The sequence below is a fragment of the Pseudophryne corroboree genome, chromosome 1 (assembly GCF_028390025.1).
Source record: "Pseudophryne corroboree isolate aPseCor3 chromosome 1, aPseCor3.hap2, whole genome shotgun sequence".
NCBI lineage: Eukaryota > Metazoa > Chordata > Amphibia > Anura > Myobatrachidae > Pseudophryne > Pseudophryne corroboree.
In genome coordinates, this window is record NC_086444.1 from 612,458,708 (window position 1) to 612,485,119 (window position 26,412).

At 47.3% G+C, this 26,412-nt stretch overlaps 1 protein-coding gene across 3 annotated transcripts in view; it reads left to right on the plus strand.

The window, feature by feature from the left end:
* The window catches only part of LOC134902563 (colorectal mutant cancer protein-like), a 202,568-nt gene that overhangs the window by 156,676 nt on the left and 19,480 nt on the right, over positions 1 to 26,412 (plus strand). For all 3 annotated transcript variants that reach the window (XM_063914399.1, XM_063914398.1, XM_063914400.1), the window contains 2 exons: positions 9,544 to 9,644; positions 24,904 to 25,036. In XM_063914399.1, coding sequence (XP_063770469.1) covers positions 9,544 to 9,644; positions 24,904 to 25,036 — 234 coding nt within the window. The remainder of the gene's footprint in view (positions 1 to 9,543; positions 9,645 to 24,903; positions 25,037 to 26,412) is intronic.

Here is a 26,412-nt window from a genome sequence, read left to right on the forward strand (position 1 = left end):
AAAGATCAATATACTCACCTCAGCCATGGTCCAGAGATAAATCCACGTACTTGTAGAAAAAAACAAAACGCAAATACCCGACCAAACGGACTGAAAGGGGTCCCATGCTGACACATGAGACCCCTATCCCCGAATGCAGAGAGACCTGTCAGTGACAGCTGTCACAGAAAGGTCTCTAAAGCCAATCAGGAAGCGCAAGCTCATCTGATTGGCTCTGCGCGTCTGAGCAGACAGCGCATCGCACAGCCCCGTCCATTTTATTCAATGGTGGGAACTTAGCGGCTAGCGGTGAGGTCACCCGCCGGTCAGCGGCTGACCGCGGGTAACCCCACCGCTAGCCGCTAAGTTCCCACCATTGAAAGTAATGGAGCGGCTTTGCGATGCGCTGTCTGACAGCTCAGACAGTGCACAGCCAATCAGGTGAGCGCCACGGAAGTAGCGCTTCCTGATTGGCTGAAGGGACTTCAGTGACAGGAGTCACGTGATGTCCCGGGATTCGGGAGAAAGGGGTCTGATGTGAAAGCATGGGACCCCTTTCTTAGTCCGGTATGGATCGGTGTTCGTTTTTTTGTTTTGCCAAGTACGTGGATTATCTCTGGACCTGGATGTACCTCTGGACGCTGGAAGGTGAGTATAATTTTTTCACAGGTACCTCGGATCGTCGGAGACCGTGGCAGTCGGCGTGTCAACATAGGTAAGTATGTGTGTGTCGGTAGTGTGTAATAAAGTTTTACTATCAAGGTGTGTGTGTACTGTTTTTATTTGGGTATTTTTTTTCCAGTAGTACTACAGGTACCAGCGGGCCCGTTTTTCTCCCGCATGCTGGTACTTGTGGTTCTCCAAGTACCAGCTTGCGGGGGAGGCTTGCTGGGACTTGTAGTACTACTGGAAAAAACAATATCTTTTTATTATCACAAAAGGCTATCAGCCCCTTCATCCGCAGCCCATTGGATGGGGGGGGACAGCCTCGGGCTTCACCCCTGGCCCTTGGGTGGCTGGGGGGGGGGGACCCCTTGATTGTAGGGGTCCCCACTCCCCCAGGGTACCCCGGCCAGGGGTGACTAGTTGGATATTTAATGCCACGGCCGCAGGGCACGGCATAAAAGTGACCCCCGGCTGTGGCATTATCTGTCCAGCTAGTGGAGCCCGATGCTGGTGTTAAAAATACGGGGGACCCCTACTCTTTTTGTCCCCCGTAATTTTGGCACCAGCACCAGGCGCAGAGCCCGGTGCTGGTTTTAAAAATACGGGGGATCCCTGCCCAATTTTTCCCCTGCATTTTTAGAACCAGGACCAGCTCGAAGAGCCCGAGGCTGGTTATGCTTTGGAGGGGGGACCCCACGCCATTTTTTTTCCGGGTTTTTCCCGTTTTTTCCCATTTTTTAAAATCGCGGCAAAATCCGCCAAATCGGCCGATTTTCGCCCGCGATTCTGGCGAATCCGTTTTTCATTGAATATGGTGAATTCCGGAAGCCACCTTCCGGAATTCACCTGTCGAATTAAGTCGAATTAAAAAACGGCGAAAAATTGCCGCGATTCGCCGTGAATTGCATATACCCCTGTATCTCTAGGAACTAGAGCATGGAAAGTTTGTCACTTGTTACTAGTTGGGAGGTACGCTAGAGCCAGGATGTTCTTAGCCTGAAGTGCCCAGTTCCCAGGTTATGGAAAAAAACAGCTGTGGTGTCCATGGTTCAGTTTTTTTCAGAACTATTTTTTTCACCTATAGCTGTAGCCTATTGAAATAAAATTCCATAATTTTTCTATTTGTGGATGTCTATTTGCTACGGAACATCTATTTAATAGTGCTCTAGATGTCCTAATGTCATAGCTTTGTTTTCATTGTACATAGATATTTTTTGACCATATTATTCCATAAATAGTGATTTAAATTAAAAATGTATACAGCAATATAAAGAGTTAATTAAAGCAATGAAAATGCACCAGAATCGTCATAATCTTGCTTATAACTGTTGTAGAACAATATGAAGATTTTTTTAATACTTTTCAACCCTACCTAATAAGATTTTATAAATTCAGTTGTTTCATGGGTGCAATACAGTACATTTGATGAATATGAAGAATAAAACATTATGCAAGTTATACTGGAAATCAACAAACACAGGGTAGAAATGTATTGCTGTTAATGTATATTACTATTATTAGTCTCAGGTTTTAATATTTCCCCCATCTCTCGGATGTAATTACCATTTCAGCATAGTCCAATATTGTACTGCTTCTGCCATCCCTACATAGTACCGTAACCACAGGCATTTTATAACCCAAAACAGGTCAAATATGGTGCAGAGAGAGCAAAGGAAAGGCCAGAGTAGGAGAAGGTGACAGGCCATTGCAGGAAGGGGTGATAGCTAGGGCAGGAAGATGTGATAGGCCAGAGTGTACGGAGGTGATTTGATAAATCCAGGGTGGGTAGAGGTGACAGCCACATAGGGACTGGCTGGTGACTTTTAACCTGGCCCCAGCTTTTCTACCAGCCCTCCCTATCTCTGATTGTCCCTTCCATAGCTGTCTCTCACTGCCAGCATCTTCCATATAACACTGAGCCCTCACAGCACAGACTGACCTCACAGCACTCACTGACCCCCTCACAAATCACTCATTGACCCTCTCCCTTACTGACTGCATCACTGCCCCACTAACAATACTCATTGTCCACATAAGAGTTCTCACTGACTCCCTCACAGCTCACTTGCTGCTCCCCACAGCACGCACTGGCCGCCTCACTGCCCCCTCACAGCACTCACTGCCCACTTCACAGCACCTCCCCTCCCCCTACTCCATTCAAAGTCCACCCTTACAGCATTCCGCTCTCCTTCCCTATCCAACTCACAGCACCCCATGCCTCTACAATAAGCATCTTGCAGCAACCACGGTACCTTCATTGTCCACCTTATAGCACTCCCACCGGTCCATTCACTTCCACCTCACAGCATCCTCAGGCCCCTTTATTGTCCACCTCTCTGTTAGGGTCTCCTGCCCTGTGCTGCCACGTCGTCATGGCAACCGGGAGACAAGTGCTAGTGGAGTAACCTGAGCGCAGCTGATACTCCGGTTCGGGTCTTTTGCTATGCAGTGGTTATAGGCTCTGTGCACGGCAGGGGATCCGGTGCTGGTTTTTGTGCTCACAGTCTGTGAGGTCTGAGTGGGGCGTGGACAGCACCTGCTTTATAAGGCCTCTTTTCAGGGTAAGCAGATGCTGCTGAATCTTTGTTGGTTAGTCAGTTCATGAACGTTAGCCAGTACTGTGTAGCTTTGTATTTGTTTGTTGCTTACTGCAAATAGGCCTGGGAATTTGGTATTACACTCTGCCAATCCAGACCTAGCAGTAAGACTGGAGTCAGTCGTTTAGCTTGCTGGGGTTCTGTTACTACTCTGTGAACTTAGCAAGTTTGCGGCTGTATTCTAAGACTTGCCTGTCTAATCCTGTCTCACTGTGCTAGGTGTCAGGGGTCAGTTTAGTGGCAGTAAGCTAAAACCTGTGCACTGCAAGTGAGAATTTGGATTGTGGAGATTCTCCTTGTGTCTATCATTCCATCTCTGACCAAGGAGTTTACTGCCACACCCGTTGGTAACCCTTTAGGGTTTTGCTGTTGCCCTTAGCAACAGCATTTCGGGTACTCTACGTATTAAAACACAACATCTTGCTTTTTCCATCTTAGCAGTTCTAATACAAGGGAGATACCCAGTTCCTTAGCCTCTGGGCTTCTCTGTTCACTTTGTGTGTATTTTGTTACCCTATCACCTTCTGTGTACGTTATGTCATATCCCCCAGTTTGTCTGTGAGTCCATCTGTTTTGCATAACAGTTCAAACACCAGTACATTCCTGCAGACACTGGAGTGCATAACAGTTCTGACACCAGTACTTTCCTGCTGGCACTGGTGTGCATAACATATTCAGCAGCCTAATACTCCTGTTGAAATTTTGTGGGAATATGGAGCATACCCCTCAAAATACGTTGCAACAGGTGGTCGATCAGGTGCAGGTCCTGACTCGACAATTTAATGATTTGTCCATTAAAATGCACACCTCCCAGGCTGCTGGCGGAGCTCCCGCAGCAGCAGCACCTGCAGGGGTTAAGGAGCCGAAAGTAAATCTCCCGGATCGTTTTTCTGGAGATCGCTCGCAGTTCTTTTGTTTCAAGGAGAGCTGCAAGCTATACTTCTGGCTTAGGCCTCAGTCTTCTGGGTCGGAGATTCAGCGGGTGGGCATAGTGATTTCCTTGCTACAAGGAGACCCACAGGTCTGGGCATATGGGTTGCAGCCTGACTGTCCGTCGCTTAAAAGTGTTGATGCTTTTTTTACGGCACTGGGCATGTTGTATGATGACCCTGACAAGACGGCCTCAGCCGAGGCTCAGATTTCGATCCTTAAGCAAGGGCGCAGGCCAGTTGAGGTTTACTGTACGGAGTTTCGGAGGTTGGCCCATGATACCCAGTGGAATGACCCAGCCCTGAGACACCAGTACCGAAGAGGTCTTTCTAACCAGATAAAGGACCAACTGGTACAATATCCCTTGCCTGATAGCTTGGATCAGCTCATGCAGTTATCCATCCGGGTGGATAGACGGCTGAGAGAGCGTAGGCTTGAAAGGGAGACTGAGATTTCCTTCCTTCCCAAGGGAACCTCAGACTCTGAGGAATTTTCTGAGGAGCCTATGCAGATTGGGGCTACCCGCCTCTCCTCGCGTGAGAAGACGCGGAGGAGACAGCAGGGGTTGTGTTTGTACTGTGGGAATAAAGGTCATGTGGTAGTATCATGCCCAGAAAAGCCGGAAAACTTCAGGGCCTGAGGGTGATGGGAAATATCCTGTCAGGCCAGAAGTCAGAATTTCCCAAGAAGACTTTTATCATTCCGGTGACCTTGAAGATCCTCGGTCAAACTGTCAAGACTGAGGCCTTTGTGGACAGTGGGGCCGACGGGGTTTTTATGGACCGCCAATTCGCCCTGAAACACTCTGTTCCCTTAGTACCCTTGGCATCGGAAATTGAGATTTGTGGGTTAAACGGGGAACCATTATCCCAAGGTAAAATTACCTCTTGCACTAGCCAGATTTCTTTGTTTATTGGAGCCACACACTCTGAAAAATTGTCCTTTTATGTGACTGTCTGTACTTTTGCCCCATTGGTGTTGGGGTTACCCTGGTTAAGGGCCCACAATCCTCAATTTGACTGGGTCTCTGGGGAGATTCTTAGTTGGGGTACTGATTGTTTCAGGAGTTGCTTGAGCCTTCCAGTCAGGCTCTCGCAGCTAAGTTTGCCAGGATTGCCAGGGTGTTATGCAGATTTTGCGGACGTGTTCTCCAAAAAAGTTGCAGAGGTACTACCTCCCCATCGCCCCTATGACTGTGCCATTGATTTGTTGCCAAATGCTAAGCTTCCCAAGAGCAGGTTGTACTCCCTGTCACGTCCTGAGACTCAGGCTATGGCAGAGTACATTCAGGAGAACTTGGCTAAGGGATTTATCAGACCTTCACAGTCTCCAGTTGGGTCGGGGTCCTTCTTCGTGGGTAAAAAGGACGGTTCGTTGCGACCCTGCATCGACTTCAGGGAATTGAACCGTATCACGATTAAAAACTCATACCCACTGCCTCTCATTTCGGTCTTGTTTGACCAGCTTCGTACTGCCACCATTTTTTCTAAGATTGACCTACGCGGTGCGTACAATCTAATCCGAATAAGAGAGGGGGATGAATGGAAGACTGCCTTTAATACCCACTCAGGGCATTATGAATATTTGGTGATGCCTTTTGGGCACTGTAATGCCCCGGCAGTCTTCCAGGATTTCATGAATGATGTGCTCAGGGAATATTTGGATAGATTCTTAGTTGTATACTTAGATGACATCCTAATCTTCTCCCATTCCCTGGAGGAACATCGGAAGCATGTACGCTTAGTCCTCCAGAAACTCAGAGACCACCGGCTTGGGGCAAAGCTGGAGAAGTGCGAATTTGAAGTTCAGCAAATCGCATTTCTAGGATATATTATCTCCCCAGAAGGTTTCCAAATGGAGGGTTCCAAGGTACAGGCAGTCCTGGATTGGGTGCAGCCCACTAGTTTGAAGGCGCTTCAGCGTTTCCTGGGCTTTGCGAATTTTTATAGACGATTTATCGCTGGATTTTCGTCTATAGTGGTGCCCTTGGTGGCACTCACTAAGAAAGGGGCGGATGTTGCTCACTGGTCTTGTGAGGCTAAAGCGGCTTTTGCCCGTCTCAAAAGGGCATTTGTTTCGGCCAAGGTGCTGCGACACCCAGATCCAGAGCGTCCTTTTGTGGTGGAGGTGGATGCCTCTGAGATGGGTATTGGGGCAGTGCTTTCTCAGATGGGAGTGTCTGATAATCGCCTTCATCCCTGTGCTTACTTTTCCCGTAAATTTTCGCCTGCCGAGATGAATTATGACGTGGGTAACCGGGAATTGTTGGCTATTAAGGATGCACTCGAGGAGTGGAGACACTGGCTTGAGGGGGCTAAGTTTGTGGTCTCAATTCTCACTGACCACAAGAATCTGGCATATTTAGAGTCAGCGAAGCGTCTCAATGCCAGGCAGGCACGATGGGCTTTGTTTTTTGCTCGCTTTAATTTTTTGATAACATATCGCCCTGGGTCAAAAAACATCAAGGCTGATGCGCTCTCGCGGAGTTTTGCTCCAATCCAGGAGACCACCGAGGAGCCGTTGCCCATTGTTTCCCCATCATGTATTAAAGTGGGCATTACCCAGGACCTCTTATCATTAGTCCTTAGAGCACAGGAGCAGGCTCCTCCAGACCTTCCGGTAGGTCTTTTGTTTGTGCCTCCTAGGTTAAGACAGCGAGTGTTCCTGGAATTCCATGCCAAGAAGTCGGCAGGTCACCCGGGTATTGCCAGAACTCGGGAGTTGCTATCTAGGGCGGTGTGGTGGCCCTCGGTGGCTAAGGATGTGGATCAGTGGGTTCGGGCATGTGACATCTGTGCCCGAAATAAGACTCCTAGAGGGGTTCCTGTTGGCCCATTACATCCACTCTCTATCCCATCTAAGCCATGGACCCACATTTCAATGGATTTTGTGGTGGACTTGCCCAAATCCTCGGGGATGACAGCCATCTGGGTTGTCGTTGACAGGTTTTCGAAGATGGCGCACTTCGTTCCACTGGTTGGGCTGCCATCAGCCAGACGCCTGTCTGAATTATTTATGCTGCATGTTGTGCGTCTCCACGGGTTGCCACTTGATGTGGTCTCTGACCGCGGATCCCAGTTTGTGGCCAAATTCTGGAGGGCATTTTGTTCCGATCTCCAGATTTCTGTCAGCTTGTCGTCAGGCTACCATCCGCAGTCTAATGGGCAGACTGAAAGGGTGAACCAGTCCTTGGAGCAGTTCCTCAGGTGTTATGTCTCCAAGTGTCAGACTGACTGGGTTGCTCATCTGTCCATGGCGGAGTTTGCCTATAACAACGCGGCTCACTCTGCTACAGGGATCTCTCCCTTCCTTTGTGTGTATGGGCATCATCCTAAGGCCAATTCTTTTGACCCCGTGGACTCCACGCCTGGTGGTTCCTCTGTGGTTTCGGTCCTTAGAGGTATTTGGCGGAAAGTGAAGAAAGCCCTTGTGTCTGTGTCATTAGTGACCAAAAGGGTTTTTGATAAGCGGAAAAGACCCTGCAGCTTCAAATTAGGAGACTTCGCCTGGTTGTCTACCAAGAATTTGAAGTTGAGACAGCCATCTCATAAGTTAGGGCCCCGGTTCATCGGCCCTTATAAGATCACCAGGGTTATCAATCCGGTGGCATTTCAGTTAGATCTGCCCCGTTCTTTGGGTATCAATAAAACATTTCATTGTTCCCTTTTAAAACGGGCGATTAGTAATCCTTCTACCAGTGGAAGACCTTCCCCTCTTCTGATACGTGGCCAGAGGGAGTTTGTTGTTGAAAGGATTCTTGACTCCAAGGTGGTTCGGGGTCGGCTGTCATTTTTGGTGCACTGGAAGGGGTATGGCCCGGAGGAGCGGTCGTGGGTGCGCAGTTGTGATCTTCATGCCCCCAGACTGATACGCTCTTTCTTCTCGCAGTTCCCCGATAAACCCGGTGGTAGGGGTTCTTTGACCCCTCGTCAGAGGGGGGGTACTGTTATGGTCTCCTGCCCTGTGCTGCCACGTCGTCATGGCAACCGGGAGACAAGTGCTAGTGGAGTAACCTGAGCGCAGCTGATACTCCGGTTCGGGTCTTTTGCTATGCAGTGGTTATAGGCTCTGTGCACGGCAGGGGATCCGGTGCTGGTTTTTGTGCTCACAGTCTGTGAGGTCTGAGTGGGGCGTGGACAGCACCTGCTTTATAAGGCCTCTTTTCAGGGTAAGCAGATGCTGCTGAATCTTTGTTGGTTAGTCAGTTCATGAACGTTAGCCAGTACTGTGTAGCTTTGTATTTGTTTGTTGCTTACTGCAAATAGGCCTGGGAATTTGGTATTACACTCTGCCAATCCAGACCTAGCAGTAAGACTGGAGTCAGTCGTTTAGCTTGCTGGGGTTCTGTTACTACTCTGTGAACTTAGCAAGTTTGCGGCTGTATTCTAAGACTTGCCTGTCTAATCCTGTCTCACTGTGCTAGGTGTCAGGGGTCAGTTTAGTGGCAGTAAGCTAAAACCTGTGCACTGCAAGTGAGAATTTGGATTGTGGAGATTCTCCTTGTGTCTATCATTCCATCTCTGACCAAGGAGTTTAATGCCACACCCGTTGGTAACCCTTTAGGGTTTTGCTGTTGCCCCTAGCAACAGCATTTCGGGTACTCTACGTATTAAAACACAACATCTTGCTTTTTCCATCTTAGCAGTTCTAATACAAGGGAGATACCCAGTTCCTTAGCCTCTGGGCTTCTCTGTTCACTTTGTGTGTATTTTGTTACCCTATCACCTTCTGTGTACGTTATGTCATATCCCCCAGTTTGTCTGTGAGTCCATCTGTTTTGCATAACAGTTCAAACACCAGTACATTCCTGCAGACACTGGAGTGCATAACAGTTCTGACACCAGTACTTTCCTGCTGGCACTGGTGTGCATAACACTCTCACAGTGCCCTACAGTGTCCACCTCCACCTCTCACAGCACTTCCTCCTATAATGTCCACCTCTCATAGATGTCCACCTCTCCAGATGGCACCCTTCCCTCCAGCCCAGCCTATCACTGGCCAGGGTGGGCACATGTTACATGCCAGTATGGGAGGAGGTAACTAGATAGGATGGGAAGTGGTGACAGCCAAGGTGGTTAGATGCGACAGGCCAGATTGGGAGGAGGTGACAGCCAGCGCAAGAAGATGTGACAGGGCAGGGTGTGACAAGGTGACGGGCAGGATGAGATAAATATAGGGTGGAAAGAGGTAACAGACTTGGTGGGATGAGGTGACTTTGGTGCAGCTGGTTCCTTTCCTATGAGATATAATTTAATAAGACTGTATGAGTATTTTTATGTTTGATGATGTAGACTTTTATTATAATTATAATTGAAATAAAATGATATGAGATATTCCAGAAACAAGTCCTGCTCATTGTATCACTTCACAGTGAGAGATGCCTAAAGACCTATAGTGTGCTGTTGGCTCTTGCAGAAGCTAAAGGAGAAATCCTGCTGGGCCAGGTAACGTCAGGAGACTTCTTGAGCGCAGGTAAACTCTTTGTTATGCTATTAGCATTTCATGTATACTTTGCTAGTTGTCTATAGCCACACACCACATACAGTATGGTCAGTGCAATTAGGGCCAGAGCTGGGAGCTGGCAAAGTGTTGTTTTCATATTAATCTGAATAACATATCCGAGTAGAAATTAGTACATTTTCAAATCTATTCCCAGGGATATTTTCCTCAATCTGCATTTAGCTGTGGCCACCCCATTCCTATAAACCAGAGGTTCTCAAACTCGGTCCTCGGGGGCCCACACAGTGCATGTTTTGCAGGTCTCCTCACAGAATCGCAAGTGAAATAATTAGCTCCACCTGTGGACCTTTTAAAATGTGTCAGTGAGTAATTAATACACCTGTGCACCTGCTGGGTTACCTGCAAAACATGCACTGTGTGGGGGCCTGAGGACCGAGTTTGAGAACCTCTGCTATAGACACTTTTTTTTTTGTGTATTGTGAATTTAGAAATACAGTGTGGGTTTCCATGTATTGGGGAAGTAAAAGTGAGATGTGAGGATTGTCATGACAGAACTTGACCTCTCATGTGACATGGTGCTGCAGATCCGCTTATCCCTAGTTGGGGGTTACGCTATAGCCAAGGAATTTGTAGCCTTTTTCCCCATTACGCATGTAATGTGACACTGCTGCTATTTCATTTAAATGATCCTATTGTTGTATACTTAACTATGCATTTTTTTTTTTATAAATAACATACAGGGTTGTGTAAACTATTAATATTTAATTGGAATCGGCAATAACTTTATTAGTTTATGGTGCACATTTAATTTGCAAGTCTAATTTTGGATGTTAGAAATACGCATAAATATGTGAAAGCACTGTGGCATAATGGTAAGCATTGCTGGCACAGCATTGGGGCCATGGATTCCATTCTAATGATTGCCCTATCTGTGTGGATCTTGTATGCCCTCTACAAGTAGGATACCCACATATTTTATGGATCCCCAGGATATAAGATTTCCATTTCCTGTAGCAACAACAGCCTCCGTAGATTTCCATAGGGGCTGCTATGCTGCCGGATTTACAGAGCTTGGCCCAGGCAACTAACACCATCTGAAGGTAGGTGTTAGCTTATAGTAACCTACTGCCTACCTTTCGCCAATGTTAGCACATTAACAGCTGACTCAGTGATGGTACATTTGGATGAATCAAGATTTCTTATTGCTGTGATATGCAACAATAAGGAATCTTTATTTTCGGGGACTGGTCACAAAAATGTATAAATAAATATGCCCCTCTGTGTTTGCATGGGGTTCCTCTGGGTGCTGCACTTTATTCCCATATTCCAGTGGTTCCCAACAGGGTGCCGTGGCACTTGCAGCAGTACATTAGATTGGTAGTCCAGGATCAAATCACATTATTTATGATCAGTGCAATAGGCAAGAGCATTGCTGGTGGCTGCCAATTATAAAATATGTGGCCAAACAGAGGCACAACCCTATCCACCATCACATAACTGACCCAAAGAATGACAGGTAAGAACAATTTACATAATGTAACAGTTTTTGCTGAATTTATCATTACAGAGCTTTTGGCCTAGAGATGCAGTGAAAAGAATGATGATACTCTAGGGCACCGTGATTCATTCAACACAGTTTGGGAACCACTGCTGAAGTCAAAACACATGCTGATAGATTAAGGGTCTGATTCAGAGGTCCACGCAAACCGCGCAACCCCTACGTGCATGTGATATACAGAGTGTACACACAGAGGTGCACATGGTATCAGAAATGGACCGACAAAGTGATGGGTGTTACTGGGCGGTGACTGGGATGTGGCCTGAAGTGAACACAAACAAAGTCAGTCTTATTGGCATGTTATGGGTGTGTCTTGGGCCTGTCAGTGATAGCGGCTGCGTTCTCAGACGCAAAGACGCAGCCACAAAGGACATACCCCAACAGAAATACTGCATCTGCCATAGGGCAGCTGCAAGTGTTGAGGGTGCACGTGATGGTGTATCAATATTGCACTCATGGTGGCATTTTCCCCGAATCACAAGTGGTGTTACAGTGTGCGGAGATGCTGACAGTGGGCCACTCAGTGTTTGCACATTTAGAAGCACACTGGTACACCAGGGGTAGACGGATACTAGCATTTGCAAATTATCACAGCAGCATCCACCTCTAAATCAGGTTAAATATCTTTGAAAAAATGGTTCCTAGCATGTGTGTTTATGAGGAAAAGAATTTAGACTCTAAGGTCCAACAGGGCTAGGATGAGGTGAATGCGTTAACAGTCTGTGGGAAGCACAGCCTAATGTGGTGATTACTATACATATAAATGTAAATAAATATATTTAAAGCCAAAGCCACACATGTTTTATGTAGTGATGAGCGGGTTCGGTTTCTCGGAAACCGAACCCCCCCGAACTTCACACTTTTTACACGGGTCCGAGGCAGACTCGGATCTTCCCGCCTTGCTCGGCTAACCCGAGCGCGCCCGAACGTCATCATCCCGCTGTCGGATTCTCGCGAGGCTCGTATTCTATCGCGAGACTCGGATTCTATATAAGGAGCCGCGCGTCACCGCCATTTTCACACGTGCATTGAGATTGATAGGGAGAGGACGTGGCTGGCGTCCTCTCCGTTTAGAGTAGACTAGAGAGTAGTAGAGAGTAGAGACACTTGATTTACTAATTTTGGGGAGCATATTAGGACGGAGTACTACTTGCTGATAGTGTGACCAGTGACCACCAGTTTAATTAATCCGTTCTCTGCCTGAAAAAAAACGATACACAGTGTGACACAGTCACATACCATATCTGTGCTCAGCCTCAGTGTGCCCTCAGTGTGCTGCATCATCTATGTAATACTGTATATCTGACTGTGCTGAGTGCTCACTGCTCACACAGCTTAATTGTGGGGGAGACTGGGGAGCAGTTATAGCAGGAGTACATATTTTAACAGTGCACACTTTTGCTGCCAGAGTGCCACTGCCAGTGCCAGTGTGACTGACCAGTGACCACTGACCACCAGTATATTGTGATTGTCTGCCTGAAAAAGTTAAACACTCGTCGTGTGGTGTTTTTATTCTATAAACGCATTCTGCTGACAGTGTCCAGCAGGTCCGTCATTATATAATATATACCTGTCCGGCTGCAGTAGTGATATATTGTTAGGGTCTCCTGCCCTGTGCTGCCACGTCGTCATGGCAACCGGGAGACAAGTGCTAGCGGAGTAACCTGAGCGCAGCTGATACTCCGGTTCGGGTCTTTTGCTGTGCAGTGGTTACAGGCAGGGGATCCGGTGCTGGTTTTTGTGCTCACAGTCTGTGAGGTCTGAGGGGGGCGTGGACAGCACCTGCTTTATAAGGCCTCTTCTCAGGTTAAGCAGATGCTGCTGAATCTTTGTTGGTTAGTCAGTTCCTGAAAGTTAGCCAGTACTGTGTAGCTTTGTATTTGTTGTTGCTTACTGCAAATAGGCCTGGGGATTTGGTACTACACTCTGCCAATCCAGACCTAGCAGTAAGACTGGAGTCAGTCGTTTAGCCTGCTGAGGTTCTTTTGATATTCTGTGAACCCAGCAGGTTTGTGGCTGTACTTTCAGACCTGCCTGCTTAATCCTCTCTCACTGTGCAGGGTGTCCATGTGTCAGTTTAGTGGCAGTAAGCTGTACCTGGGCCCTGCAAGTGAGAATTAGGATTGTGGAGACTCTCCTTGTGTCTATTATTCCATCTCTGACCAAGGAGTTTACTGCCACACCCGTTGGTAACCCTTTAGGGTTTTGCTGTTGCCCTTAGCAACAGCATTTCGGGTTCTCTACGTATTAAAACACAACACCTTGCTTTTTCCATCTGAGCATTTCTAATACTAGGGAGACACCCAGTTTCTTAGCCTCTGGGCTTCTCTGTTCACTCTGTGTTGGTTTTGTTACCCTATCACCTTCTGTGTACGTTATGTCATATTTCCCAGTCTGTCTGTGAGTTCATTTGTTTTGCATCCCTCTCTGTTCAGACACCAGTACATTCCTGCAGGCACTGGTGTGCATAACAGTTCAAACACCAGTACATTCCTGCAGGCACTGGTGTGCATAACATATTCAGCAGCCCAATACTCCTGTTGAAATTTTGTGGGAATATGGAGCATACCCCTCAAAATACGTTGCAACAGGTGGTCGATCAGGTGCAGGTCCTGACTCGTCAATTTAATGATTTGTCCATTAAAATGCACACCTCCCAGGCCGCTGGCGGAGCTCCCGCAGCAGCAGCACCTTCAGGGGTTAAGGAGCCGAAAGTAAATCTTCCGGATCGTTTTTCTGGAGATCGCTCGCAGTTCTTTTGTTTCAAGGAGAGCTGCAAGTTATATTTCCAGCTTAGGCCTCAGTCTTCTGGGTCAGAGATTCAGCGGGTGGGCATAGTGATTTCCTTGCTACAAGGAGACCCACAGGTCTGGGCATATGGGTTGCAGCCTGACTGTCCGTCGCTTAAAAGTGTTGATGCTTTTTTTACGGCACTGGGCATGTTGTATGATGACCCTGACAAGACGGCCTCAGCCGAGGCTCAGATTTCGATCCTTAAGCAAGGGCGAAGGCCAGTTGAGGTTTACTGTACGGAGTTTCGGAGGTTGGCCCATGATACCCAGTGGAATGACCCAGCCCTGAGACACCAGTACCGAAGAGGTCTTTCTAACCAGATAAAAGACCAACTGGTACAATATCCCTTGCCTGATAGCTTGGATCAGCTCATGCAGTTATCCATCCGGGTGGATAGACGGCTGAGAGAGCGTAGGCTTGAAAGGGAGACCGAGGTTTCCTTCTTTCCCAAGGGAACCTCAGACTCTGAGGAGTTTTCCGAGGAGCCTATGCAGATTGGGGCTACCCGCCTCTCCTCGCGTGAGAAGACGCGGAGGAGACAGCAGGGGTTGTGTTTGTACTGTGGGAATAAGGGTCATGTGGTAGTATCATGCCCAGAAAAGCCGGAAAACTTCAGGGCCTGAGGGTGATGGGAAATATCCTGTCAGGCCAGAAGTCAGAATTTCCCAAGAAGACTTTTATCATTCCGGTGACCTTGAAGATCCTCGGTCAAACTGTCAAGACTGGGGCCTTTGTGGACAGTGGGGCCGACGGGGTTTTTATGGACCGCCAATTCGCCCTGAAACACTCTGTTTCCTTAGTACCCTTGGCGTCGGAAATTGAGATTTGTGGGTTAAACGGGGAACCATTATCCCAGGGTAAAATTACCTCTTGCACTAGCCAGATTTCTTTGTTTATTGGAGCCACACACTCTGAAAAATTGTCCTTTTATGTGACTGTCTGTACTTTTGCCCCATTGGTGTTGGGGTTACCCTGGTTAAGGGCCCACAATCCTCAATTTGACTGGGTCTCTGGGGAGATTCTTAGTTGGGGTACTGATTGTTTCAGGAGTTGCTTGAGCCTTCCAGTCAGGCTCTCGCAGCTAAGTTTGCCAGGATTGCCAGGGTGTTATGCAGATTTTGCGGACGTGTTCTCCAAAAAAGTTGCAGAGGTACTACCTCCCCATCGCCCCTATGACTGTGCCATTGATTTGTTGCCCAATGCTAAGCTTCCCAAGAGCAGGTTGTACTCCCTGTCACGTCCTGAGACTCGGGCTATGGCAGAGTACATTCAGGAGAACTTGGCTAAAGGATTTATCAGACCTTCACAGTCTCCAGTTGGGTCGGGGTTCTTCTTCGTGGGTAAAAAGGACGGTTCATTGCGACCCTGCATCGACTTCAGGGAATTGAACCGTATCACGATTAAAAACTCATACCCACTGCCTCTCATTTCGGTCTTGTTTGACCAGCTTCGTACTGCCACCATTTTTTCTAAGATTGACCTACGCGGTGCGTACAATCTAATCCGAATAAGAGAGGGGGATGAATGGAAGACTGCCTTTAATACCCACTCAGGGCATTATGAATATTTGGTGATGCCTTTTGGGCTCTGTAATGCCCCGGCAGTCTTCCAGGATTTCATGAACGATGTGCTCAGGGAATATTTGGATAGATTCTTAGTTGTATACTTAGATGACATCCTAATCTTCTCCCATTCCCTGGAGGAACATCGGAAGCATGTACGCTTAGTCCTCCAGAAACTCAGAGACCACCGGCTTGGGGCGAAGCTGGAGAAGTGCGAATTTGAAGTTCAGCAAATCGCATTTCTAGGATATATTATCTCCCCAGAAGGTTTCCAAATGGAGGGTTCCAAGGTACAGGCAGTCCTGGATTGGGTGCAGCCCACTAGTTTGAAGGCGCTTCAGCGTTTCCTGGGCTTTGCAAATTTTTATAGACGATTTATCGCTGGATTTTCGTCTATAGTGGCGCCCTTGGTGGCACTCACTAAGAAAGGGGCGGATGTTGCTCACTGGTCTCGTGAGGCCAAAGCGGCTTTTGCCCGTCTCAAAAGGGCATTTGTCTCGGCCAAGGTGCTGCGACACCCAGATCCAGAGCGTCCTTTTGTGGTGGAGGTGGATGCCTCTGAGATGGGTATTGGGGCAGTGCTCTCTTAGATGGGAGTGTCTGATAATCGCCTTCATCCCTGTGCTTACTTTTCCCGTAAATTTTCGCCTGCCGAGATGAATTATGACGTGGGTAACCGGGAATTGTTGGCTATTAAGGATGCACTCGAGGAGTGGAGACACTGGCTTGAGGGGGCTAAGTTTGTGGTCTCAATTCTCACCGACCATAAGAATTTGGCATATTTAGAGTCAGCGAAGCGTCTCAATGCCAGGCAGGCACGATGGGCTTTGTTTTTTGCTCGCTTTAATTTTTTGATAACATATCGCCCTGGGTCAAAAAACATCAAGGCTGATGCGCTCTCGCGGAGTTTTGCTCCAATCCAGGAGACCACCGAGGAGCCGTTGCCCATTGTGTCCCCATCATGTATTAAAGTGGGCATTACCCAGGACCTCTTGTCATTAGTCCTTAGAGCACAGGAGCAGGCTCCTCCAGACCTTCCGGTAGGTCTTTTGTTTGTGCCTCCTAGGTTAAGACAGCGAGTGTTCCTGGAATTCCATGCCAAGAAGTCGGCAGGTCACCCGGGTATTGCCAGAACTCGGGAGTTGCTATCTAGGGCGGTGTGGTGGCCCTCGGTGGCTAAGGATGTGGATCAGTGGGTTCGGGCATGTGACATCTGTGCCCGAAATAAGACTCCTAGAGGGGTTCCTGTTGGCCCATTACATCCACTCTCTATTCCATCTAAGCCATGGACCCACATTTCAATGGATTTTGTTGTGGACTTGCCCAAATCCTCGGGGATGACAGCCATCTGGGTTGTCGTTGACAGGTTTTCGAAGATGGCGCACTTCGTTCCACTGGTTGGGCTGCCATCGGCCAGACGCCTGTCTGAATTATTTATGCTGCATGTTGTGCGTCTCCACGGGTTGCCACTTGATGTGGTCTCTGACCGCGGATCCCAGTTTGTGGCCAAATTCTGGAGGGCATTTTGTTCCGATCTCCAGATTTCTGTCAGCTTGTCGTCAGGCTACCATCCGCAGTCTAATGGGCAGACTGAAAGGGTGAACCAGTCCTTGGAGCAGTTCCTCAGGTGTTATGTCTCCAAGTGTCAGACTGACTGGGTTGCTCATCTGTCAATGGCGGAGTTTGCCTATAACAACGCGGCTCACTCTGCTACAGGGATCTCTCCCTTCCTTTGTGTGTATGGGCATCATCCTAAGGCCAATTCTTTTGACCCCCTGGACTCCACGCCTGGTGGTTCCTCTGTCGTTTCGGTCCTTAGAGGTATTTGGAGGAAAGTGAAGAAAGCCCTTGTGTCTGTGTCATTAGTGACCAAAAGGGTTTTTGATAAGCGGAAAAGACCCTGCAGCTTCAAATTAGGAGACTTCGTCTGGTTGTCTACCAAGAATTTGAAGTTGAGACAGCCATCTCATAAGTTAGGCCCCCGGTTCATCGGCCCTTATAAGATCACCAGGGTTATCAATCCGGTGGCATTTCAGTTAGATCTGCCCCGTTCTTTGGGTATCAATAAAACATTTCATTGTTCCCTTTTAAAACGGGCGATTAGTAATCCTTCTTCCAGAGGAAGACCTTCCCCTCTTCTGATACGTGGCCAGAGGGAGTTTGTTGTTGAAAGGATTCTTGACTCCAAGATGGTTCGGGGTCGGCTGTCATTTTTGGTGCACTGGAAGGGGTATGGCCCGGAGGAGCGGTCGTGGGTGCGCAGTTGTGATCTTCATGCCCCCAGACTGATACGCTATTTCTTCTCGCAGTTCCCCGATAAACCCGGTGGTAGGGGTTCTTTGACCCCTCGTCAGAGGGGGGGTACTGTTAGGGTCTCCTGCCCTGTGCTGCCACGTCGTCATGGCAACCGGGAGACAAGTGCTAGCGGAGTAACCTGAGCGCAGCTGATACTCCGGTTCGGGTCTTTTGCTGTGCAGTGGTTACAGGCAGGGGATCCGGTGCTGGTTTTTGTGCTCACAGTCTGTGAGGTCTGAGGGGGGCGTGGACAGCACCTGCTTTATAAGGCCTCTTCTCAGGTTAAGCAGATGCTGCTGAATCTTTGTTGGTTAGTCAGTTCCTGAAAGTTAGCCAGTACTGTGTAGCTTTGTATTTGTTGTTGCTTACTGCAAATAGGCCTGGGGATTTGGTACTACACTCTGCCAATCCAGACCTAGCAGTAAGACTGGAGTCAGTCGTTTAGCCTGCTGAGGTTCTTTTGATATTCTGTGAACCCAGCAGGTTTGTGGCTGTACTTTCAGACCTGCCTGCTTAATCCTCTCTCACTGTGCAGGGTGTCCATGTGTCAGTTTAGTGGCAGTAAGCTGTACCTGGGCCCTGCAAGTGAGAATTAGGATTGTGGAGACTCTCCTTGTGTCTATTATTCCATCTCTGACCAAGGAGTTTACTGCCACACCCGTTGGTAACCCTTTAGGGTTTTGCTGTTGCCCTTAGCAACAGCATTTCGGGTTCTCTACGTATTAAAACACAACATCTTGCTTTTTCCATCTGAGCATTTCTAATACTAGGGAGACACCCAGTTTCTTAGCCTCTGGGCTTCTCTGTTCACTCTGTGTTGGTTTTGTTACCCTATCACCTTCTGTGTACGTTATGTCATATTTCCCAGTCTGTCTGTGAGTTCATTTGTTTTGCATCCCTCTCTGTTCAGACACCAGTACATTCCTGCAGGCACTGGTGTGCATAACAGTTCAAACACCAGTACATTCCTGCAGGCACTGGTGTGCATAACATATATATATATTTTTTATATCATTATCATCCAGTCTATATTAGCACTGCAGCAGACGCAGTACGGTAGTCCACGGCTGTAGCTACCTCTGTGTCGGCAGTCGCTCGTCCATCCATAATTGTATACCACCTACCTGTGGTGTTTTTTTTTTTTCTATCTTCTTGATACTAGTAGCTTACTTTAGGAGTCTGCAGTGCTGAGCTGACAGTGTCCAGCAGGTCCGTCATTATATAATATATACCTGTCCGGCTGCAGTAGTGATATATATATATTTTATATCTCATTATCATCCAGTCTATATTAGCAGCAGACGCAGTACGGTAGTCCACGGCTGTAGCTACCTCTGTGTCGGCAGTCGCTAGTCCATCCATAATTGTATACCACTTACCTGTGGTGTTTTTTTTTTTTTTCTATCTTCTTGATACTACTAGTAGCTTACTTTAGGAGTCTGCAGTGCTGAGCTGACAGTGTCCAGCAGGTCCGTCATTATATAATATATACCTGTCCGGCTGCAGTAGTGATATATATATATTTTTTTTATATCATTATCATCCAGTCTATATTAGCAGCAGACGCAGTACGGTAGTCCACGGCTGTAGCTACCTCTGTGTCGGCAGTCGCTAGTCCATCCATAATTGTATACCACCTACCTGTGGTGTTTTTTTTTTTTTTCTATCTTCTTGATACTACTAGTAGCTTACTTTAGGAGTCTGCAGTGCTGAGCTGACAGTGTCCAGCAGGTCCGTCATTATATAATATATACCTGTCCGGCTGCAGTAGTGATATATATATATATTTTTTATATCATTATCATCCAGTCTATATTAGCAGCAGACGCAGTACGGTAGTCCACGGCTGTAGCTACCTCTGTGTCGGCAGTCGCTCGTCCATCCATAATTGTATACCACCTACCCGTGGTGTTTTTCTTTTTTCTATCTTCTTGATACTACTAGTAGCTTACTTTAGGAGTCTGCAGTGCTGAGCTGACAATGTCCAGCAGGTCCGTCATTATATAATATATACCTGTCCGGCTGCAGTAGTGATATATATATATATATTTTTTATATCATTATCATCCAGTCTATATTAGCAGCAGACGCAGTACGGTAGTCCACGGCTGTAGCTACCTCTGTGTCGGCAGTCGCTCGTCAATCCATAAGTATACTAGTATCCATCCATCTCCATTGTTTACCTGAGGTGCCTTTTAGTTGTGCCTATTAAAATATGGAGAACAAAAATGTTGAGGTTCCAAAAATAGGGAAAGATCAAGATCGACTTCCACCTCGTGCTGAAGCTGCTGCCACTAGTCATGGCCGAGACGATGAAATGCCAGCAACGTCGTCTGCCAAGGCCGATGCCCAATGTCATAGTACAGAGCATGTAAAATCCAAAACACCAAATATCAGTAAAAAAAGGACTCAAAAATCTAAAATAAAATTGTCGGAGGAGAAGCGTAAACTTGCCAATATGCCATTTACCACGCGGAGTGGCAAGGAACGGCTGAGGCCCTGGCCTATGTTCATGGCTAGTGGTTCAGCTTCACATGAGGATGGAAGCACTCAGCCTCTCGCTAGAAAAATGAAAAGACTCAAGCTGGCAAAAGCACAGCAAAGAACTGTGCGTTCTTCGAAATCACAAATCCACAAGGAGAGTCCAATTGTGTCGTTTGCGATGCCTGACCTTCCCAACACTGGACGTGAAGAGCATGCGCCTTCCACCATTTGCACGCCCCCTGCAAGTGCTGGAAGGAGCACCCGCAGTCCAGTTCCTGATAGTCAGATTGAAGATGTCAGTGTTGAAGTACACCAGGATGAGGAGGATATGGGTGTTGCTGGCGCTGGGGAGGAAATTGACCAGGAGGATTCTGATGGTGAGGTGGTTTGTTTAAGTCAGGCACCCGGGGAGACTGTTGTCCGTGGGAGGAATAGGGCCATTGACATGCCTGGTGAAAATACCAAAAAAATCAGCTCTTCGGTGTGGAAGTATTTCAACAGAAATGCGGTCAACATTTGTCAAGCCGTGTGTTGCCTTTGTCAAGCTGTAATAAGTAGGGGTAAGGACGTTAACCACCTCGGAACATCCTCCCTTATACGTCACCTGCAACACATTCATCATAAGTCAGTGACAAGTTCAAAAACTTTGGGCGACAGCGGAAGCAGTCCACTGACCAGTAAATCCCTTCCTCTTGTAACCAAGCTCACGCAAACCACCCCACCAACTCCCTCAGTGTCAATTTCCTCCTTCCCCAGGAATGCCAATAGGCCATGTCACTGGCAATTCTGACGAGTCCTCTCCTGCCTGGGATTCCTCCGATGCATCCTTGCGTGTAACGCCTACTGCTGCTGGCGCTGCTGTTGTTGCTGCTGGGAGTCGATGGTCATCCCAGAGGGGAAGTCGTACTCGTAAGACCACTTTTACTACTTCCACCAAGCAATTGACTGTCCAACAGTCCTTTGCGAGGAAGATGAAATATCACAGCAGTCATCCTGCTGCAAAGCGGATAACTGAGGCCTTGGCATCCTGGGCGGTGAGAAACGTGGTTCCGGTATCCATCATTACTGCAGAGGCAACTAGAGACTTGTTGGAGGTACTGTGTCCCCGGTACCAAATACCATCTAGGTTCCATTTCTCTAGGCAGGCGATACCGAAAATGTACACAGACCTCAGAAAAAGACTCACCAGTGTCCTAAAAAATGCAGTTGTACCCAATGTCCACTTAACCACGGACATGTGGACAAGTGGAGCAGGGCAGACTCAGGACTATATGACTGTGACAGCCCACTGGGTAGATGTATGGACTCCCGCTGCAAGAACAGCAGCGGCGGCACCAGTAGCAGCATCTCGCAAACGCCAACTCTTTCCTAGGCAGGCTACGCTTTGTATCACCGCTTTCCAGAATACGCACACAGCTAAAAACCTCTTACGGCAACTGAGGAAGATCATCGCAGAATGGCTTACCCCAATTGGACTCTCCTGTGGATTTGTGGCATCGGACAACGCCAGCAATATTGTGTGTGCATTAAATCTGGGCAAATTCCAGCACGTCCCATGTTTTGCACATACCTTGAATTTGGTGGTGCAGAATTATTTAACAAACGAGAGGGGCGTGCAAGAGATGCTGTCGGTGGCCAGAAGAATTGCGGGACACTTTCGGCGTACAGGCACCACGTACAGAAGACTGGAGCACCACCAAAAACGCCTGAACCTGCCCTGCCATCATCTGAAGCAAGAAGTGGTAACGAGGTGGAATTCAACCCTCTATATGCTTCAGAGGTTGGAGGAGCAGCAAAAGGCCATTCAAGCCTATACAACTGAGCACGATATAGGAGGTGGAATGCACCTGTCTCAAGCGCAGTGGAGAATGATTTCAACGTTGTGCAAGGTTCTGCAACCTTTTGAACTTGCCACACGTGAAGTCAGTTCAGACACTGCCAGCCTGAGTCAGGTCATTCCCCTCATCAGGCTTTTGCAGAAGAAGCTGGAGACATTGAAGGAGGAGCTAACACAGAGCGATTCCGCTAGGCATGTGGGACTTGTGGATGGAGCCCTTAATTCGCTTAACAAGGATTCACGGGTGGTCAATCTGTTGAAATCAGAGCACTACATTTTGGCCACCGTGCTCGATCCTAGATTTAAAACCTACCTTGGATCTCTCTTTCCGGCAGACACAAGTCTGCTGGGGTTCAAAGAACTGCTGGTGACAAAATTGTCAAGTCAAGCGGAACGCGACCTGTCAACATCTCCTCCTTCACATTCTCCCACAACTGGGGGTGCGAGGAAAAGGCTCAGAATTCCGAGCCCACCCGCTGGCGGTGATGCAGGGCAGTCTGGAGCGACTGCTGATGCTGACATCTGGTCCGGACTGAAGGACCTGCCAACGATTACGGACATGTCGTCTACTGTCACTGCATATGATTCTCTCCCCATTGAAAGAATGGTGGAGGATTATATGAGTGACCGCATCCAAGTAGGCACGTCAGACAGTCCGTACTTATACTGGCAGGAAAAAGAGGCAATTTGGAGGCCCTTGCACAAACTGGCTTTATTCTACCTAAGTTGCCCTCCCACAAGTGTGTACTCCGAAAGAGTGTTTAGTGCCGCCGCTCACCTTGTCAGCAATCGGCGTACAAGGTTACATCCAGAAAATGTGGAGAAGATGATGTTCATTAAAATGAATTATAATCAATTCCTCCGTGGAGACATTGACCAGCAGCAATTGCCTCCACAAAGTACACAGGGAGCTGAGATGGTGGATTCCAGTGGGGACGAATTGATAATCTGTGAGGAGGGGGATGTACACGGTGATATATCGGAGGATGATGATGAGGTGGACATCTTGCCTCTGTAGAGCCAGTTTGTGCAAGGAGAGATTAATTGCTTCTTTTTTGGTGGGGGTCCAAACCAACCCGTCATTTCAGTCACAGTCGTGTGGCAGACCCTGTCACTGAAATGATGGGTTGGTTAAAGTGTGCATGTCCTGTTTATACAACATAAGGGTGGGTGGGAGGGCCCAAGGACAATTCCATCTTGCACCTCTTTTTTCTTTCATTTTTCTTTGCGTCATGTGCTGTTTGGGGAGTGTTTTTTGGAAGGGCCATCCTGCGTGACACTGCAGTGCCACTCCTAGATGGGCCAGGTGTTTGTGTCGGCCACTAGGGTCGCTTAGCTTACTCACACAGCTACCTCATTGCGCCTCTTTTTTTCTTTGCGTCATGTGCTGTTTGGGGAGTGTTTTTTGGAAGGGCCATCCTGCGTGACACTGCAGTGCCACTCCTAGATGGGCCAGGTGTTTGTGTCGGCCACTAGGGTCGCTTAGCTTACTCACACAGCTACCTCATTGCGCCTCTTTTTTTCTTTGCGTCATGTGCTGTTTGGGGAGTGTTTTTTGGAAGGGCCATCCTGCGTGACACTGCAGTGCCACTCCTAGATGGGCCAGGTGTTTGTGTCGGCCACTTGGGTCGCTTAGCTTAGCCATCCAGCGACCTCGGTGCAAATTTTAGGACTAAAAATAATATTGTGAGGTGTGAGGTGTTCAGAATAGACTGAAAATGAGTGGAAATTATGGTTATTGAGGTTAATAATACTTTGGGATCAAAATGACCCCCAAATTCTATGATTTAAGCTGTTTTTTAGGGTTTTTTGAAAAAAACACCCGAATCCGACAAAAAAAATTCGGTGAGGTTTTGCCAAAACGCGTTCGAACCCAAAACACGGCCGCGGAACCGAACCCAAAACCAAAACACAAAACCCGAAAAATTTCCGGTGCTCATCACTAGTTTTATGCTGTATAGTTGACAGTGTACCCAGGGCCGTTTCTTGGGGCAGGCGAGCAGTGCAACCGCACTGGGCGCCCGCCACGGCACTAACTGTGGCTCCCTGCTTCCCCCTCCTATTTCTCCCTGAGTAACCCGCTCGGGGGGGCAGAGTTTCACGGAATGACGCGGTTGTGTTGTTACGTCACGACGCAACCCCGTCACTCCGCGAAACTCCCCTTCCCCCGAGCGGAGTACAGAGGGGGATCCAAGTTAGGAAGAGGGAAAGGCCGGCGCGAGGAGCGACTGGTGAGGCGGGCTGAAGAGCGGTAATCGCCTCTGTAAGTATTCTCTCTCTCTCTCTCAATGTGTAAAATGGGGACACCTGCCGAAATGTGTGAAATGGGGAGTCTTGCCTGCCGTAGTGTGGGGATTTAATGTATCAAGGGCATTGCGGTGTGTGGCTTAATATGGTGCAGGGAGCATTACTGTGTGGGGCTTAATATGGTAGAATTTTTTTTTCCTGTGGTGGTCGCGATCTGTTGGAGCAGGGTCAAAAACTGGATTGTGAGGTAGTCTTTTCAGACGAGGCCATGCCCATTTAAATGAGTCCACACCCATTTAGATGAGGCCACGCCCCCTTGCCGGGAGCGCACGCAAGTTTTTTTTTTATCTAGGTGTGTGTGTGTGTGGGGGGGGGGGTCACATTTTTTTTATGTCATGGGGGGCGCATTTTTAAATCTCGCACTGGGAGCTAAATTGGCTAGAAACAGCCCTGAGTGTACCATAGGAGTGACTGCTGCTCTCTGTTCCCCTCAAGGTTGGGGACTGCTGCCAAAGGACTTAGAGATAAAAACCAAGCTGTTCATGATGGAAGTAAAAAAGACCTTCAGAAGAGAAAAGCCAAGTTCAGAACAGGAAACAAAGAACACGGCAGGGCAAACAATGTACAGGTAATATGGAGCCACAGCCACTTCCCCCTGTATGTGGTGTACATCTCTTAGCATTTCATATTTTTTTATATGGCTATATTATAATTTACTGTAGGTAAGTTTTTCAAATCCAAGTCATGTCAGAATTAGAGAACGTCATGTCCTTAGAGAACGTATCACATATGACAAATGCACAAATCCACATGTTTTTGGTAATTTTATTAAGTTACGCTTTTGAAAGGTTCTGTGACTGTGACTTTAATGTCATTATATTTAAAGAAGCAATACTATTATATGCAATACGAGGAGGTAACAGTATATGCAATACGAGGAGGTAACAGTATTAAGCTTGGAAAAATAAGCAATACTGCAAAAAACTGTTTTAATTAGAACACTGTATTGTAATGAGAGCTTCACTAAGATTAATGCCATAACCGAATATTAAAATGTCCACATACTGTATAGACTTTGGAGGGCGAAAAAAAAAAAATGAATTTTTTCAGGGAATTCAATTGCCACCCTTTTTTGGGCAAAAATACATAGGATCCAGGATAAGTTCATAGATCTATGTGTTTTTTACGGCCGCGATCACGAAAACGGATTACTTATCAGAGATTTTTTTTCTCCTGTCTCTGGGCAGGCGGAAAAAAAAATCCCTAATAGTGGCAGCCTTCAGGACTAATTCTATAACCCCCGGGGAATAAATTAGCTGCTGTACATTACCACGGCTACTTGAATTCCCCCCTTTGTATGACTAATAACCAGATACTTTAAATGGAAAATGTTCATAAAACATAGGCGACTGCGCATGCAAAATCAGACTTAAGCACATGGAGGGATGTCAGAAGTGTGCATGGATTGATACTTCCTTTAATGGACCGCACTATACGCGAAATTGGCATTTCTGTGTGTTAACTGGTGTTGCCTTATAGGTAATTGTCTGCACTTAGTATAATATTAGGGCAATGGATATTGTCTGAATCAAAATATAATTCATTATAAATAGGCGATGTTACCATAGTGGACAGTATACTGGATATATATAGTAAGGAATAGATATGAAATAAGTTTGAATGTATGAGGTAATGTTTAGCTGATTTAAGAGATTAGGTTTGTGTATGTGTTTATATAGATATACTGTATATTTGTGTTTTACAGCAAGATGGTAAAAAATAGTGTAGGGAACAGGTTTATTCTGCTCTAGTCATAAATAAGGCCAGAGAGGTTACAGTAAGATCAAGAGTCATTGTAGAGAAAAGGTATTAGGCCATAAATGATAATAGGTATGTGACAGAGCTCTGTTGGTCATTGGAATTCACAGGTGTGCTTACAGTAGATCAGAATCTACTGGTTTGTCTATTGTCCAGTGAAGGTTAAAAGCTAGGGAGTATAAATTA